Source organism: Amblyomma americanum, chromosome 1, assembly GCF_052857255.1.
Source record: "Amblyomma americanum isolate KBUSLIRL-KWMA chromosome 1, ASM5285725v1, whole genome shotgun sequence".
Classification (NCBI taxonomy): Eukaryota; Metazoa; Arthropoda; class Arachnida; order Ixodida; family Ixodidae; genus Amblyomma; species Amblyomma americanum.
The window spans coordinates 528,871,939-528,887,756 of NC_135497.1; the positions used below are offsets into that span (position 1 = coordinate 528,871,939).

Consider the following 15,818-nt stretch of genomic DNA (forward strand, 5'->3'; position numbering starts at 1 on the left):
ACGTTTTAAAAAATCAAGTATCATACCACAACCAAAAGGTTTTTCTTTATTTCATGGAACACCTACTTTACGTAGTCATTTTCGCTGTCGGAAAGATCAAGCTCCGAGCCATGGCTGACATCGTCGCGGCTGTTGTCACCGTCATCACTGGCGTCCCAAATTGCATCATCCGACACTCTTGAACATACTGTAAGATTTTCACTTCAACAGCTGGAAATTTCCTTGCGTAGGTTCCCTGAACACTCTTCTTCTCGGGTTCGCATTTGTTGGCTCAGACTTGTGCTTTTGCCAGTAGCGTACGTGGCTCTCGTTCACTTGGCAGCGGAATGGTTTTCGTTTCCCTTGGAAAATTGTATCACAAGAAGATTGAACTTTTCTATATAGTTATGATAGCCCATCGCAAGGAGCCGCAACCCAATGACCAAAACGTGGACTACTGTGCATTAAACCACCAAAATCGGCCAAGGTAAGGATGCAGTGCGGTACGGCCATTTCTGGGACTCCTACACTGTACCTCGCGCTTCATTTTGGCTTGTCCTTGGCAGTTTCATCAGCGACATGGTTTAGGTTTCTAACTCTAGCGTGATCGCGAGGTCTCCTTGATGCTCACTCGTCGTTCGCAGCCGTACGTGGCGACTTGGCCACCCAACACTGGACGTAGCACTCCCGCAGGCCACGTGATGCGAATCATCACTTCGGGGCAGAGGTTGACTGGCAGAGGCATGAGATGAGAGGAGCGTGCTGCCATGACAGCTGCCTTCGCAGTATATTCACCCGCGCCCGGGCCACATGGTGATGTTGCATAAATCCGGGTGTATGTGCATGCGCGCTTTCGCTCCATCCATGCATGTCAACCGTGCGCTGCCGCCTCCACCTTGTGACAGCTCAGTGCAAGCGCAGCCTTATTAGGTGGTACTAGGTATGTATGTATTAGGTATGTATTAGGTCACCGCGCCAATCTTTCCAGGCCCAGTTTGCATGCACCTGCATACATGTGGTGGTCTGGCGCAGCAGTGAGCATAGAATATGCGAGTAAAAGTTTGTTTTTTTAAAAATCCGGGTAAAAAGTTGGGGCTGTGCAAATTATGTGCAGGTGCAAATTTTGCAACTAAATACGGTTAACTTCTTTGCAGCTGTGGTTTTATGGCTTAGTAACACCTACAGTCCTACACTCATCAACAATAGGTGTAGGACTGTTCTCGCAAGGCTTTGTTGTGACGGAGCCGGAAATCGTGTTGTCACAGTTGCTGCACCTGGCCTATGCAGGCTTGGCAGTGGGAAGCCAGCTTATTTTTCTTTGCACATATGTTGGACTCTTTTTTTGTCTAGGGTAAAACCCCGTTCCACCTGATTCTTGCACCCTTGACAGATTTCTTAAAAATCAGGTTAAACAGGATTTTTACCCAGAAATGCCCCTTCAGAGTACGTCGGCGATTTTCTCAACCTCCAGTATGGTGGCACTATGGCAAATCTCACGGTTCTGAAATTTCCTCTTGCACTTGTTTATCAATGGTGGTAACCTCGTGCAAGCCACCCAGACTTTTTTCCCAGGAGTGTGAAAGAAATGAACGAAAGGCAAGGTAAAAAAAATTGAAGCAGGCGCTTAATCTTATGTGTAGTAATGCAAAAGCATTTGCGCTTGCATTATGGCGCCATCTGCTGTGCTAGTGTCGTACATTGAGAGGGGGGTTTTCAGTGGGTGCTGCATGATAGCGCTATGACACGCCAAGCTTGAAGTAAATTTACTGGAAAGCGCTTTTGTACTTGGTTAATTGCAACCTCTATAAATCATATGTTCATAATTACTCACATACACTTATAAGACAACTCTGCATTCACTAGATTCTCCTTTTTTCAGCATGAGAGGTTGAACCATTGTGGCATAGTGGAATCATCCCTGCCTCGCACGCCACAGGCCCGGGTTCGATTCCCGCCTAGACCCAAATTTTCTTATTTTTATTCATTGACAGTTCATGCCTTTCTGTATTATGAATAGGATTGTGGACCGTTTTTTGAAAGCGTGGCACATCCTGCCCACTCAACTCATGAGCCATAAAAGCTTTCACTTTAAAATCACTCATGTTTGAAAAAGCTGGCCCGAGATTGGAGCAGTAGGCGGTTAACGCACACTTTGGAAAGAATTTTAAGTTCGTGACATCGATGTTGAAGACTTTTGCACAACTTGTGAAGGATAAAACTAGACGGTCTGGTAAGCCGAGACCAAGCAATTCTAATTTTGTAATGCTACTTCACAGAAAATAAGCTAGCAAAGCTTGCCAGTCATGTGTAGAGTTTTAACTTGTAAATCTGCACCATTTTCTCTTTTCCCTACTCATTAATTTTATTATCTATATGCTACTTTAAATATGAATATGTAGATTTATAATTGTTTTACAGGTGGAAAATGAGAACAGTGAGGTCACCTTTTTCTGTGCACTGCCTTATCGAAGCAATTAACCACTTTTGCTCTGTTTGTTCATAAGCCGTAGACAGGAGATATGCAGTGAGTGTGAGGCCGCTATCACACAATTTTTTTTCCCGATTTGATTATGTTCTTACCATCAAACCCGTCTGATTCCAGCAACAGCTGGCCAATTAAAGTGCAAATAGAATCAGAATTAAATGTAATTCAAGTGATATCATTATAAGCTGGCCAATTAAAGTGCAAATAGAATCAGAATTAAATGTAATTCAAGTGATATCATTATATCACCCTCCCCATTCTCCATGGATAACAAAGCACTGTGTATTGTCGTATACACATGCCGTAATAAGACCCCAAATTATACGGAGAGTGAAGCCCAAAACTCTTCGGGCTCTGAAACACCTCAGGAGAGTCCAAAAACCGCTCATTTTCTACATTGTATTGTCATGAGCACCTGAGCCAAATAATGACACACACCAGAGAACCAAGAATCATGCGCGAAGGTTGATGAGCCTTTTCCGGCGACTTTTTCTCACTCGCGCTTTCCTCCATTTCATACTCCTGCATATTTCTGTTAAGAGACTGCAATTGGTTAGATTCTTCCAGATGCCACACAGGTGCCGTGGCCATGGCCAGTCCGTTGCGCTGCTTCGGCGGGTCGGGAGCGCTGACGTTTCAATGTGCAAAAAGAGATGAGAGGAGAGGGAAAGGTGCCAAGATGCTAAAATTAGAATTTTGACTACAGATAACTCAGCTTCTATATAACGCATTAAACAAATTCTTGCTAAAGGATATTCGTATTGGTGAAGCGATGTCCTTTAACAACCCAGGCATACTGCTTTGAAACGGGCTCTCAATGTAGAAGCGGTATGCCTGGGGTGTTAAAGGACATCGCTTCACCAATACGAATATCCTTTAGCAAGAATTTGTTTAGTGCGTTGTATAGAAGCTGAGTTATCTGTAGCCAAATTCTAATTTTAGTGTCTTTGCACCTTTCGCTCTCCTCTCGTCCCTTTTTGCAGGCTCAAAGGTCTGGACTCCTCCATGGGTCCCACCGCAGGAATTCCTCGGGGGCAGATCTTCATGACCTGGTGGAGCAACGCTGCTGACTGGCCACGGCCATGGCTACTGCGTAATGCCTGAAAGAGTCTAACCAGTAGCTTAAACAAAATTACGCAGTGGCTTGCGACGCAAGAGGGCGCGAGCATAAAAAATTCGCCAGAAAGGACTCGTCAACTTTCACGTGCAGTTGTGGGTTCTCTGCTGCATGTAGAAGTGTATTGTTTGGCTCGTACATTCATGATGAGAAAATTTAGTGATTGAGGAAGTTTATGTACTCTCCTCGGGAGGTGTTTCGGTGCCCCTTTAATGAGTGTTAGTGCACAGAATTGGCACGCATTGAGTGTAGTAGTACTTGCAACTTGCCTGACACTACCTTTGGCATTGCAGCTCTGCAGGTAGGTTATACCCCACCCAATTTCTTGAGGCTCATTTTCATCAACAAGGTTGAATTAAATGCAGCAATATATATCATGAAAGGCTTTGAATTTATCCTTTTCAATTTTGTGCAAACCCAACTGAAGTGCCGCTGCAATATTTGAAAGTAGACAAAACCCATCATGTTAACTTCTTTGGAGATTTTGCCTTGAATTGTCTTGAAAAGAAGATAAAAAATTTAATACATTCATAGAAAAATTTTCTTTTTTTAGTTTTGAGGTATGTTGGTTAGTGGTAGCCATCAACAGGAAAGGTGGCACGGCATGAAGTACTGGCTTGGATGCACCTTTGCGGAGCTTTGGGTCGAGTAAAAGTGTCCTCTCCTCATGGTGACTGTGTCTTCTGTTAACAGAACATCGACGAGGACTTTCCCATGCGCCAGCTCAACGACATCAACATGATCGTTGCCAACTGCACTACACCTGCCAACTACTTCCATGTGCTCCGGAGACAGATTGCGCTGCCTTTCAGGAAACCGGTAGGTAATCCGTGTTGCGCCCATCACTGCATCATGATGTGAGCCCTTATTTTGATTAAATGGCATATTTGGAGAGAGCGGCAACCTAGTTGATTGGATTCCCAGTGGCATAACTACCGGCATTGAAAAGGGAAAAAAAGCTTGTGTACAGACTGAAGGGTGTGCTCTGCGCTTCCCTGCATGACTTGCCTTGTGCACAGCCCCAGTGTCCGGCCATGCTTCCAGACAGGGAGGAAATTCAGTCTTTTGATGGCTGTGTGTTCTAAAAACTTCTGCAGGCACACGGCCGATAAAAAAAATTCAGACAGTGCAGTGCAGTCTCGGATGACTCCAGTATCTTTCTCTTACTGCGATGAAAAGAAATTCGAACAGTAGAGCTTGTCGTTGTGATGCTGTTCGCATGCCTTTTGATCTGGACAGTACGTGTGCATGTAATTGGTACCTGGATTCTGCGTTTGACACAAATAAAAGTGGATTAAAATGGAAACTTCAGGAACATGAGGCAGCATACCATCAATCTGGACGCAAAGACCGCAAAGGAAAAGTAGATCTAGATGAAAATATTAAACTGAATGGAGATAGATGACAGTGCAACTCAAGCTTTGATTCTACCTGTTCACCCCAGCTTTTTCCCACTGCGCAATTGTTTACACTTAAATTTTCCACTCAGCATTGACAGACTTCCCACATGTCATGTTCTGTGATAATGTCGTAGTGTAGGGATTGTTCATTCAAGCGTAGGTGAAATGACCATCAGCTACAGCCATTACACCAGCTGCACTTATTGGGAATTGCAGAGAAATGCTCTCAGTATATTAAAGTGTTAAGACTTTATAAACTTCATTGATGCTCGTTAGTAATGCAATGCAGTATCTATTTGAATAACCAGAGCTTGGCTTTATGCATTCAACTCTCTGTGTTTTGGTTTCCAGGATTAGGAAGTTGTGTGCTTGTATTCGGCACTTGAAAATCTTTTTTCTTTGCAGACAGTAGAGTAAGAATTTTCTGTCAAATGGTGACCTGATACTTCCCATATTTTCCTTTTGTTAGTGAATTTGCCATTGTGTAATTCTGACTAGCCACATGAGTGGCTGCTCTTGTCCAGACCCTCGTTTGAAAATAGTGCTCGAGATTTTGAGCTGATTCAGGGTGTGTACTGTGAACCAAGGCGGCTACTCATCAGCCAATAACTATCGCTGAGATGGCAGGTTCCACTGCTTGAAATGACTTTTTTTTTTTGCCCTCGGCAGCTTATCCTGATGACACCAAAGTCACTCCTCCGACATCCAGAGGCCAAGTCTCACTTCAGTGAAATGACTGAAGGTAAGTGCCCTCTATTCCCCTCACAGTACAGATGAATGGGGCTTGTTTTATTCTTTTCATGGGGGTAAAAAAATGGTCAGAATCTGGTATTTCAGAGGCTATTTTGGTATGTCCTTTCCGAGAAAAATAAACTGTGCTTAGCCATAGTGCTACTGTAAATGTCAGCCCCCGCATATTATTTTGTAGCCATGGTGCCAGCAACTTCCCTAGTTCTTTTTTGTTTCTTCTATGTGCATGTGTGTACATGTTGTAATAGCAACGGAGCACCAGGTTTATCTTCAACTAGTCAAGTATTTCAGTGTGCCATACCCACGTGCAATCTTCCAAGATTTGGCGAGTAATAGTGGTGATGATGAATTCTTATGGTACCAGGGCAGCTTTGGCTAAAGAGTGCCATGGCACGAGGTATTTCGTCTATGTAAGGTGGGTGAAAGACCCATTTTCCCAAGCATTTCAACCCAGATGAGCTCAGTACAGCACCGGGCTGAGGGAAAGCTTGCTTGCACTCATTGTATCACTAGTCGGTACCCAGTGGCACTGGAGATTGAACCCCGCACCTTCTACATGCGAGGTGGATGCTGAAACCAAACCACTAGGCCACCTCCACTGCAGCCCTTTGGCGAGTAATAGATTACAGCTGCATGTTAGTTTGGGTGCAGGGCACTGAACAGCCTGAAAGCACACATGGTGCGCTTGCCGCTGACAGCTAACAAAAGTGGAAAGTGAATACAGCAGAGTCGCGATTATGAAAATTCGGATTGCAGTTTCCTTCAATGTAAACAATCAATTTGTTGTGTGGCCCACTGTGTCTTCAGTGTATTTAACCTCTCATAAGGCTGAAGCTGTGTGTGTGCTTAACATGCATGCAAATGTTAAAATGGCACTCAGGATATCTCTAGGAATTGAGCGACATCACTTTCAGGATGTTTCGACCACTGGTTTATAGAAAAACAAGGCATACACAGTTGTACCAAATAACTTAGTAAAGAGATCTCAAATGTGATGTGTATCCGTACCTCTGTCTTTCGGGCATATAAGCAGTGGTGGGAATGCTGCGCCAACCTGCGCCATTTCATGAAACCTGCTACATGCTGATACAAACCCATTTTGTAATGAAAATTGCGCCAATGCCGCGCTACAATGCCTGCTCCAAAATGCTCTTGGCGATTCCCACCACTGTATAAGACAGCATCCATCAAAATTGAAAATTGCTTCAAGAAGTAACGTATTTACTCGTGCAATGAACCCACCCCCCACTTTTGTAGTCGAGAATAGAACTTTTTTTTTTACGTCTCCTAAATAACGCGCACCCACCCTGGGGTTCCGTGCATTATGTGTGCATGTTCAAGCTATCTCGGCGCAGATGACCGGTGCTGCCGACAATCGTAAAGATCGCACCGTGATACAATAACATCTTTTGAAGCGAATGATGCTAAGCACCGGCAATGCGAACAACGCGTGTATCGACTGTGTGCTTTCGTTGATTGTTCATTGACTTTGCTTGCTTGCTTCGTTGGTGGATGCGCAAAGGAATTTACTGGAGTGTCGTCATTGAATTGGGCTGACGGCAGTTTCCATTACGCTATTTTTTGTACATAATTATTTTTTCTTCGTATTTCAACATCCAGTTTGCCAAACTTGTCTAATTCATCGTTTTGTTATAACGATGATGATGATGCTGGTTGACGAGTGCCATCTATGAAATGCAAAACAATACCTCTGCTTATAGCGCCATGCCTGCACGGCGGTGGCAGTGCGAAGTAAAGACAAACGCACTTCGACGGCGTCGGTCGCCATTTCGCTAGCACTTTATTTTGTTGCCGTTTGGGTGAAGCGCGCGCTACGGCCTTGGCGTTACTTCGTGTGTGCTGTGCATTTGCTGTACATTGTGTGATGGGGCGTTACGCTAGCTACACGGCAGCTTTCAAACTCAAGGTCGTGGAGCATGCCTTAGAGCATGGAAACTGCGTGGCTGGATGGCATTTCAGTATAGACCCCGTGCGTGTACGCTACTGGAGGAATCAGCAGGACGAACTCGGAGCGACGAAGAAAGATCACTGCTCCTTTCGAAGGCTGAAGCAGGGCAAGTTCCCTCGCGTGGAAGAAGTTTTTAGTTATGTCAAGAGGCTCCGCAATGAAGGATGTGCCGTGTCCCATGAGCTGATACTGACCCACGCGCAGGCCACTGCAAGAGGTCATGGCATTCCCGCAAGTGAATTTAGAGCAAGTTTTGGTTGGACGACGCGTTTCATGTGACTGAACGGGCTGTGCGTCAGAAGACGTACAACGTTATGCCTATGGTTGCCGGCGAATTGCGAAGACAAAGTCCGTGATTTCCAACGCTTTGCTATTCGTGTCCGTGAAGAGAAAAAGTTTCTGCTCTCGCAAATCGGGAATGTGGACCAGACGCTTATAAGCTCGACATGCCCAGAAACAGCACTGTCGATACAAAAGGTGCTAAGCGTGTACTGGTGAAGACGGCGGGCGCTGAGAAGCAGCGGTGTACCGTGATGTTGCCTCTAACAGCGGACGGCAGGAAGCTGCCTCCGTTAGTTGTCTTCAAAAGAAAGACCCTGCCAAAGGGAGCTCTTCCTGCCGGTATCCATGTTCGTGCATATGAGAAGAAGTGGATGTCGGCTGATTTGATGTTCGACTGGCTAAAAAGAGTCTGTTGATGGTGCAGCCCATGCACAGGTGCGGCCCTTACACTTGTTTGCACGGTATTGTCGGGCTTTGGGCAGTAGTAGAGGCAGTAAGACAAAAAAAAAAATGAAAGCTAGTTCTCTTCTCGCATCACTCGTCACTATAACACCATAGTTGACTGGTTGCAGCATTTAGTTTACCTCACAAGCATTTGAAGGCCTGCTTTTCTTTTAGTACTCTTCCTGTGAATTTATGTTGAATCGTGTTGTTTTCATGGTCTGTGTCTCGTAACGAACCTGAACTAACTGCCACATTTACCATCTTTATCTTCAAACTCACTGCACCGCAAATTACCCATTCATCTCCTTAGGCTTTCACTAAAGTTTCGAGAAGGACAACCATAAACAGAGTACGCAAGTCCGCAATGTCAGCACTGCTGTGGCATTGCGTCCACAGTGACAGTTATCCTCCTTCTCAAGCTATCTTTAAAGATGCAAAGTCTAGATTGCCCAACAGGGTGGATGTCGGTACATGTCATGCTTAACTGCCGTTAAAAACTTGAGAAATTCAGTGACAGTTTTTCATCCACGAAGGTGGGCTTCACTAAACATGGTGACCATCGTGGCACCAGCTGTAACAGCCACTGCTGAACTTTTGAAAAACCTCATAGAAGGCAATTTTTCAGAAACTTAAGTGTCTTTGCATCCTTACGCTGGCACGAAAATGCGAAAAAGCTCTTGTTCGGATGCCATCAGTTCTGTATCGCAATTTATCTATAGATCATCGATAGCATGTGGTGTACTTCTTTCCCTAAGTTCCTAAGGAAGACAGCGGCATTAACAAGTGAAATGTTACCGATGTTTTCCACCATTACTTGCGTCCTCAAATTTTCCCTCTCTGACAGGCCTGGATACCACTTGAAAGCATGCGATTATTAACAGCAGTGCGAATGCATCACACTTCATGACACCCTTCCTGATTTGTATTTTGTAACGCTTCCTCTGTAGTGCTATGATCGCCCTGGGTGGTTGGTATAGGTAGAGACCGAGAACTTACCCGAAACATTGTGAAACTTTTCTTCCGAATGGCATCCACCAGAAAAAAAAAATGCCTGCTGTGTAAGCTCTGCTGTGTAAGCGCCAAACTCGGTGGAAGCTGCCACTGTGCTGTTGCCTCTTTTGATGATGGCTAAGACCTATACATCCTTTGTGGGAACTTGGGTTTTCACAACTATCGCAACAGGCTTATGGTCACTTGCCAGCGCTGGTCACGTGATGACCTGTGACCTCATCATGGTTGCATGGACAGTAATATCAGGTCACATGACGTGAAGCTGTGGTGAGTCCGCCGGCAAGGGCTCTGTATGACAGCTTTCACTGTAAAATATAATCATACTTTAATGCCGAGTAGGATTCAAACCAGTGGCTGTGCAAAAAAGTTACAGGACAGTTACCGCTGTGTAACTCAAGATTCAGTGACAGCTGTTAAGGTATTGCTGTTTCAGGATATATTGATAGAGAATTTGAGAGCGACTTTATATTTGCATACTTCTAGAGCACTCTTTTTAGTTTTACCCACACTCATTTTTCGGCTTTGTGGGATGCAGCTTAAGAATGAAGCTGCAGATACCTGTCAGAGGAAGTCCTCCAGCCAACCGTGTCAACCTTTTTTCGTGATGCTGTGGGTCATTCCCTTTCATCCACCACCCCATGCGATGTCACACTGGCTGGTCCAAGGGGAATAACCACTACGTCACGATTACCTGTCGATGCCATTGGCTGGAGGGTCTCCTTTGAGGGGCATCTGCCGCTTCGTTCTTGAGTTGTATCCAACTATACATCTCCTTTCCAATCAGCCGCTCTAGTCACGTGACGCCACCGATGACCCTCTCCTTGGGTGTTGCGTTTTGCAGCAGCCGCTATAGATCGACCGTACTGCATTCCAGGAGTTCTCAAACTTTTTTGCCCCAAGGAACCCCAACAGCCTTCAACATGTGCCAAGGAACTGGGTCAGAGTAAGAATAAAAGATTCCATTCTACATGGAGTTTCTCCTCTTCCCAAATTGGAATAGCAGAAATTACTTCCTGTTTTGGGTGTATAATCATTAATGCTGATGACTCCCAATGACTCCCAATTTATATTTATCATCCAAAATGGGGGCCCTTCCCCCTCACAATCGGTCATCACAAGTGTCACAATTAGTCGAAGTTGCTTGTGAATAGACCATATATGCTTTTTTCTTGCTGTTTCATTCACTTTTGTAAGTAGCATGTTTACTCTTGTAGTTTATGCAATTTTTTCTTTAAATTAAGGCTTCTAAAAAGGAGGCGCACAAATTAAGCGAAAGTTGTCTGAAAACATCCTAAAAAACTCTACAATGGTCATAACGTGCAATATATGTAGTATAGTGCTGCCTATACATAAACCTCCCATCTCGCATGCCTCGCTAGCCAACAAAATGTTGTCTCCAAATATAAGGCGCATACCCCCTCCTGCCCCGCCCCCCCACGTTATGTTGTTCCCCTCGGGATGGCATGACGGTACGTTTGCAGCTCAAAGCAATAAGCAAGCAACGATACAATTGTGAAGCCAGCAGTGGGACGCAAAGGAGATAACGGGCGATAAAGCGATCTGGTTGCGTGCGACCCGGTTGACTGCCGGCAAACCAAACAGCAAACAGTTCGGTAGTTTCGGATATGGGCACACGCGCAACTGTTAATTCGTCGCGGAAAGTGGCCACCAGCGTAAGAGGGCCGGGTAAATGGCGCACAATTCGTGCCCTCGCCACTCACACCTGTCGCAACCGCACACGACGACGCTACCGCGCCGTTCTTCCCAAGCCTGCCTTGCACGCAGCCATGTACAGTACTCACGGATTGAAATAGGACATTCGGAGCGCGTGGCCGTCGCTTCATGGAGTGCCGCCCGTAGACGCTCATGAAACCAAGGTGGTGCATTGTGGTATGGCGCGAGAGGGAGAACATCTACAAAGCAGAATTGTTCCTTCCAGTAGCCAATGAGCCGGCCTGTGGTTTACCACATGCCGCGTGGCACTGCAAGGTTAGCGCTCCGAATGTCCTATTTCAATCCGTGAGTACTGTACATGCTGGTGGGCCGGCGCAGCAAAGACTGCAAAATGTGCGAGTAAAAGTTTTCTATTAAAAAATCTGGGCAAAAAGTTGGGGGTGAGCAAAGTACATGCAGGCAAAAATTATGTGAGTAAATACGGTATTTGTTTTGTTTTTTTAGCTTTCAGCAATCAGCTTTTTATTCAGTGGCCATCTCTCACTCGTGCGCAGACCCCAAGACAAAAGCGCTGAGAAAGTAGTCGCATTCCCCCGCATTTGTACACTCGTCCGGCTGGGCTGCACACAGAATCATGTGATGCCTCGTCCGGCTTTCATTGAATATCTGCCACTCACCGCGCCGGCATCAGCGCGGCATCAGCGCGGCACCAGCGTTCCCCCTCTCCCCCCAATTTCGACAAATTTTGCAGCGCAAATGGCTCGCTGACGGAAAAACTTTGCCCCAACACCACCAATGCCGTGTAATCTCCCGGAGAAACGCCCAATGAGATGCTTTCTTTTTTGTCTTAGCTGGGCTCGGCGGTGCAGCCCACACTTTCAGTTGCCATGTGCACAAATGCACGTAACATGCGTCGCCTTGTGCGCCATGCATCTTCCACATCACCTTGCTGGCGTTCTAAACATGCGTGCACTGGCACAGCTTGGTGAAGCAGTGTCTTGGCATGCTGCAAATTTTGGCGGACTAGCCACTGCCACCTGCGCTCCTGTTAAAACACGAATACGCGGTGCCGTTACTGGTGCTGAGTCTTGGCGTGCTGCCGAGGTCTGTGCTACGCGGACGGCACAGACACTGACGGCACGAAACTGAGAAAGAGCTAATGCTCTGAAATGAGTTTTAACAAACCAGGTACTGTGTCTGCTTCGTGCACGTCCTCCAGAAGTGTACCAGAAAAGGAATTCTGGGTGCTCGCGTAACCCACAGAAGCACCCCGCGGAACCCAGTTTGAGCACCCCTGCTCTAGATGCTCTTCCTACCGACATATGTGTTCTCCCTCCTCCTTCCACGGTAACCACCCTCCGGTTATGCATTCCTGCACTCTGGCCATACTCTCTTCCTTCCACAGTAACCCTCATTCCTTGAGTGTAACTACCCTCTGCATTGTTTCCATGGCAGCCAGCTTCTGCTTGTGCCTTATGCTCTCGCCACTCTCTCCTCCTTCCACAGTAACCTTCCTCTTCCCTCTAGTTTAGCAAATCTGTGAGTGGTGCCCGTGGCAACCACCCACGGTTGCGCCTTCTTACACATTTACCATACCCTCCTCGTTCCACGGTAACTATCCTATGGTTGGGGATTGCTCTGCTCACACAATATCCTCCTCCTTCCAGAGTAGCCAGCCTTCCGATGGTTACTGTGGTAACCACCCTCTGAGTGGTTGCCATAGCAATGTACCTACCTGTTACGCCAACTACTACTACTACTACTACTACGACGACGACGACGACGACGCGAAACCCGTGAACAGGCGCTTAACAGCTGCCGCTGTAAAAGAGAAGCTTTGTTTGACCACTCGGCCATCTCAGCAGCCTCACGCTGCGTGTTCCATTTGGTGCCCTCTCGATTTATGTATTCGAAATGTTCACCTTCTTCAATTTTCTCCCATTTGTCCTGCGGAGAGAACGTTGGCTACTGACACTGAAGATTGGGCAAGCTCTACAGCAAGCCAAACAGCAATACTGTAGCTGTGAGAGACGTTGCAGGAAGCCAAGCACGCTGCCCCGCTAAGAAAAGATGTGGAAGCTCTTGCAGTCACAAAACCAGCCAGGGAGAACATACGCGTTGCTTAATTAGCTCGCAGAACAGAAGCAACCGGAGGAAGGCCATGCTAAGCAGCCCAAGTACCTGGCCGTAGAGATGGGCGGATTCCACTACATAGGAGCCACACTAAGTGCAAAGCGCCTTTCTTGCAATGCATTTCATGATTCTACTCTCGACTAGGAGATAGGCAGAAATATCTTTTTGCGTAATCAGTGAAGGCTGCATAAGAAAGTGCTTATATTTGGAACATTTCTCTATCTCCGTATTGATGTGTGAATATGATCTGTTATTGAGTGTTCTTTTCGAAAAAAATTGGCAGTGGCTTAGCTCGGCTATGCCAGGATATTAGTAGCGAGATGTAAGTTTCCCTGGCTGATCTTGTTGTGGTCACTGTATGTTTACCAATGAGAGACATTCGGTATACACATCTTTTATTCATTTTGCTTGACAGAGACGAAGACTGCCCGATGATCTGTGAAGTAGCATGCAGCGGTCTCAATTTTGGAACAGTTAATCTTCTCGTGTCTATACCGTTGTTTAGCAGCGGCTGGACTCTCCTTCTGGTGCATCCATGTCAAACATTGTGAAACAGCTGCCCATTACATCGCCTTTTATACACAATGCTGTGCATGTGATGCACGGTTCGGGTGATGAGTGGCGACGAAGCGCGCGGCGCACCTGTGGGGTCTCTCTGTTTACCATGGTATCAGCGCGTGAGCACAACTGCTCACCCATGTGACGTCACACGCGGCTCCGACAGTGGATCAGTGTGGCGACAGCGAAGCGCACGCCATACGTGCTGCTCTTCTGTTGCTATGGTAACGGTGCATGCGCACAACTGGCCTCTCCCGGCCACCACAGAATGCTCGACTGGTAGTCCAGTGTAGCTCTCACTAGAAAATCCAGCTGTTCTGGTTGATTGAAGTCTAAGGTTTTTCTGTTTTGTTTTTAGTGATTACCTTCGCACATACCTTGTAAGGAAGGGATGGTAATCTAATCGGTCAATAGTTTAATTCTTTAAGACCTACCTTTCTAATGAAATAATAAGGTTTTAGCATATTTCTATGGTTTTGGCACACTTGAGGTCATGCAGCACTGCATCCACAGGGTGGCATTTGGTTCCTCTAGTACGATGTCTCCTCCGTCCCTCTCATAATATATGCAGAAATCTCTGGGCATATTTCTGTTGCTCTGGCTGCTTTATTTTCACGCACACAGAAGCAATTTCTAGGTTATTCAGATTCCAAATGTGCCTTGTTTCGTCTCGTACTGTTTTACCTTAAAGGCTTAGTGGAAGGTCTACTACTCATACGGCAGGGTTTCTGAAAATGCCTAATTGGGGGTGTACATACACAATCCACCAGCTTTTTGTCTCGTATTGTACCTCATGAGGTGGAGCGCTAGCATATAAATAGTCTCTTTGGTTCAATGTTCAAGGCAGTTCTCTAAGGTGATGTAGATTAGTAATAGCGGAATAATTACTCATTGGCATCCACCCAAGCACAGCCATACGGCTACTAAGGAAAGCTACACAGATTCTAAAGAAACTTCATGCTTTGTTTTTTCCCCATTATGAAGTTTCTGTGGAACCTGTACAGCTCTCCTTTGCAGCTGCACGGCTGCATTCGGATGGATGCTTACATGTAATTACTTCATTATTATGAATAGTCCCTTCATATTAATTGCTCTTATGTTTTGCAAATTTTCGTTCAAACTCTTAGAAGCTTCAGCTATAGAAAGCTTGTAGGTATATTCCAACTGTTTTAATACCCTTATTTGGCACTTTTTTATCGATAAGGTTATTTATGCTGATCCACACACAAATTGAACTGAGGCAACGACCTCCGGAAATTCACCACATTACAGACACCTTGCGCAAAGGAAAGGTATCTTTTGTTAGCTGCTTGGAGAAGTATCCTGCTGGCTTCGATCGGGCTGTTTTGTTGTTTCAGCTTTTAATTCCCATCTTACATTATTATCTTACAGCATGGTATGTCTTATCCGAATGGAGCTGTTTTCGAAAGCAGTTTTAACGTGATAGCATTAAGGGTTCAGTGTCGCAGAGAAGCCGACGGCATCATTGGCCATCAGTGAAAAATCCCGATGAAAGCAGAGAATGAATAAAATTCAGGAACAGGTCAAAGAATGTTCAGATTAACGTCAAATTTCTCAGTGTATTTTTACGAACCAAAGGAAAGTAATTTAGCTGAAAAAGAAAATAGGGTTAATTTGTGTTTGGGTGGGGATTGAACCCAGGACCTTCAGATTGCAGAACGGGCATGCTACCCATATGCCACGAAGGCTTGTTGGTTCAAGATGAACAAAGGCGGACCACAAGTATTGAATAGTTTGTGGTCTTTGACTTAGTGAACTGTCTTAGAGACAGGGCTTAAATGTAGGGGGTCTTAGGGGGTGTGTCAGAACCCCCACCAGTATTGACAAGGGACCTGAGACTCTCCCCCCCTCCATGCTGGAATGTAGGAATTGCATGAATGTGAAGCAGGCAACCATTTTTTATTCTTTTCAGTAGTGATCGTAACAGTTCGTTTCGAAAATTTTGCTGTGATTTTTAGTAAGAATCGTTAACATGTCTTCTAAAACTCAAAGCAG

At 45.7% G+C, this 15,818-nt stretch overlaps 1 protein-coding gene across 1 annotated transcript in view; it reads left to right on the plus strand.

The window, feature by feature from the left end:
• Ogdh (oxoglutarate dehydrogenase Nc73EF) overlaps positions 1–15,818 on the plus strand; it is a 147,757-nt gene that overhangs the window by 109,597 nt on the left and 22,342 nt on the right. Inside the window, exons 18-19 of the mRNA XM_077650983.1 lie at positions 4,275–4,400; positions 5,651–5,723. Of these exons, the coding sequence (XP_077507109.1) occupies positions 4,275–4,400; positions 5,651–5,723 (199 nt within the window). The remainder of the gene's footprint in view (positions 1–4,274; positions 4,401–5,650; positions 5,724–15,818) is intronic.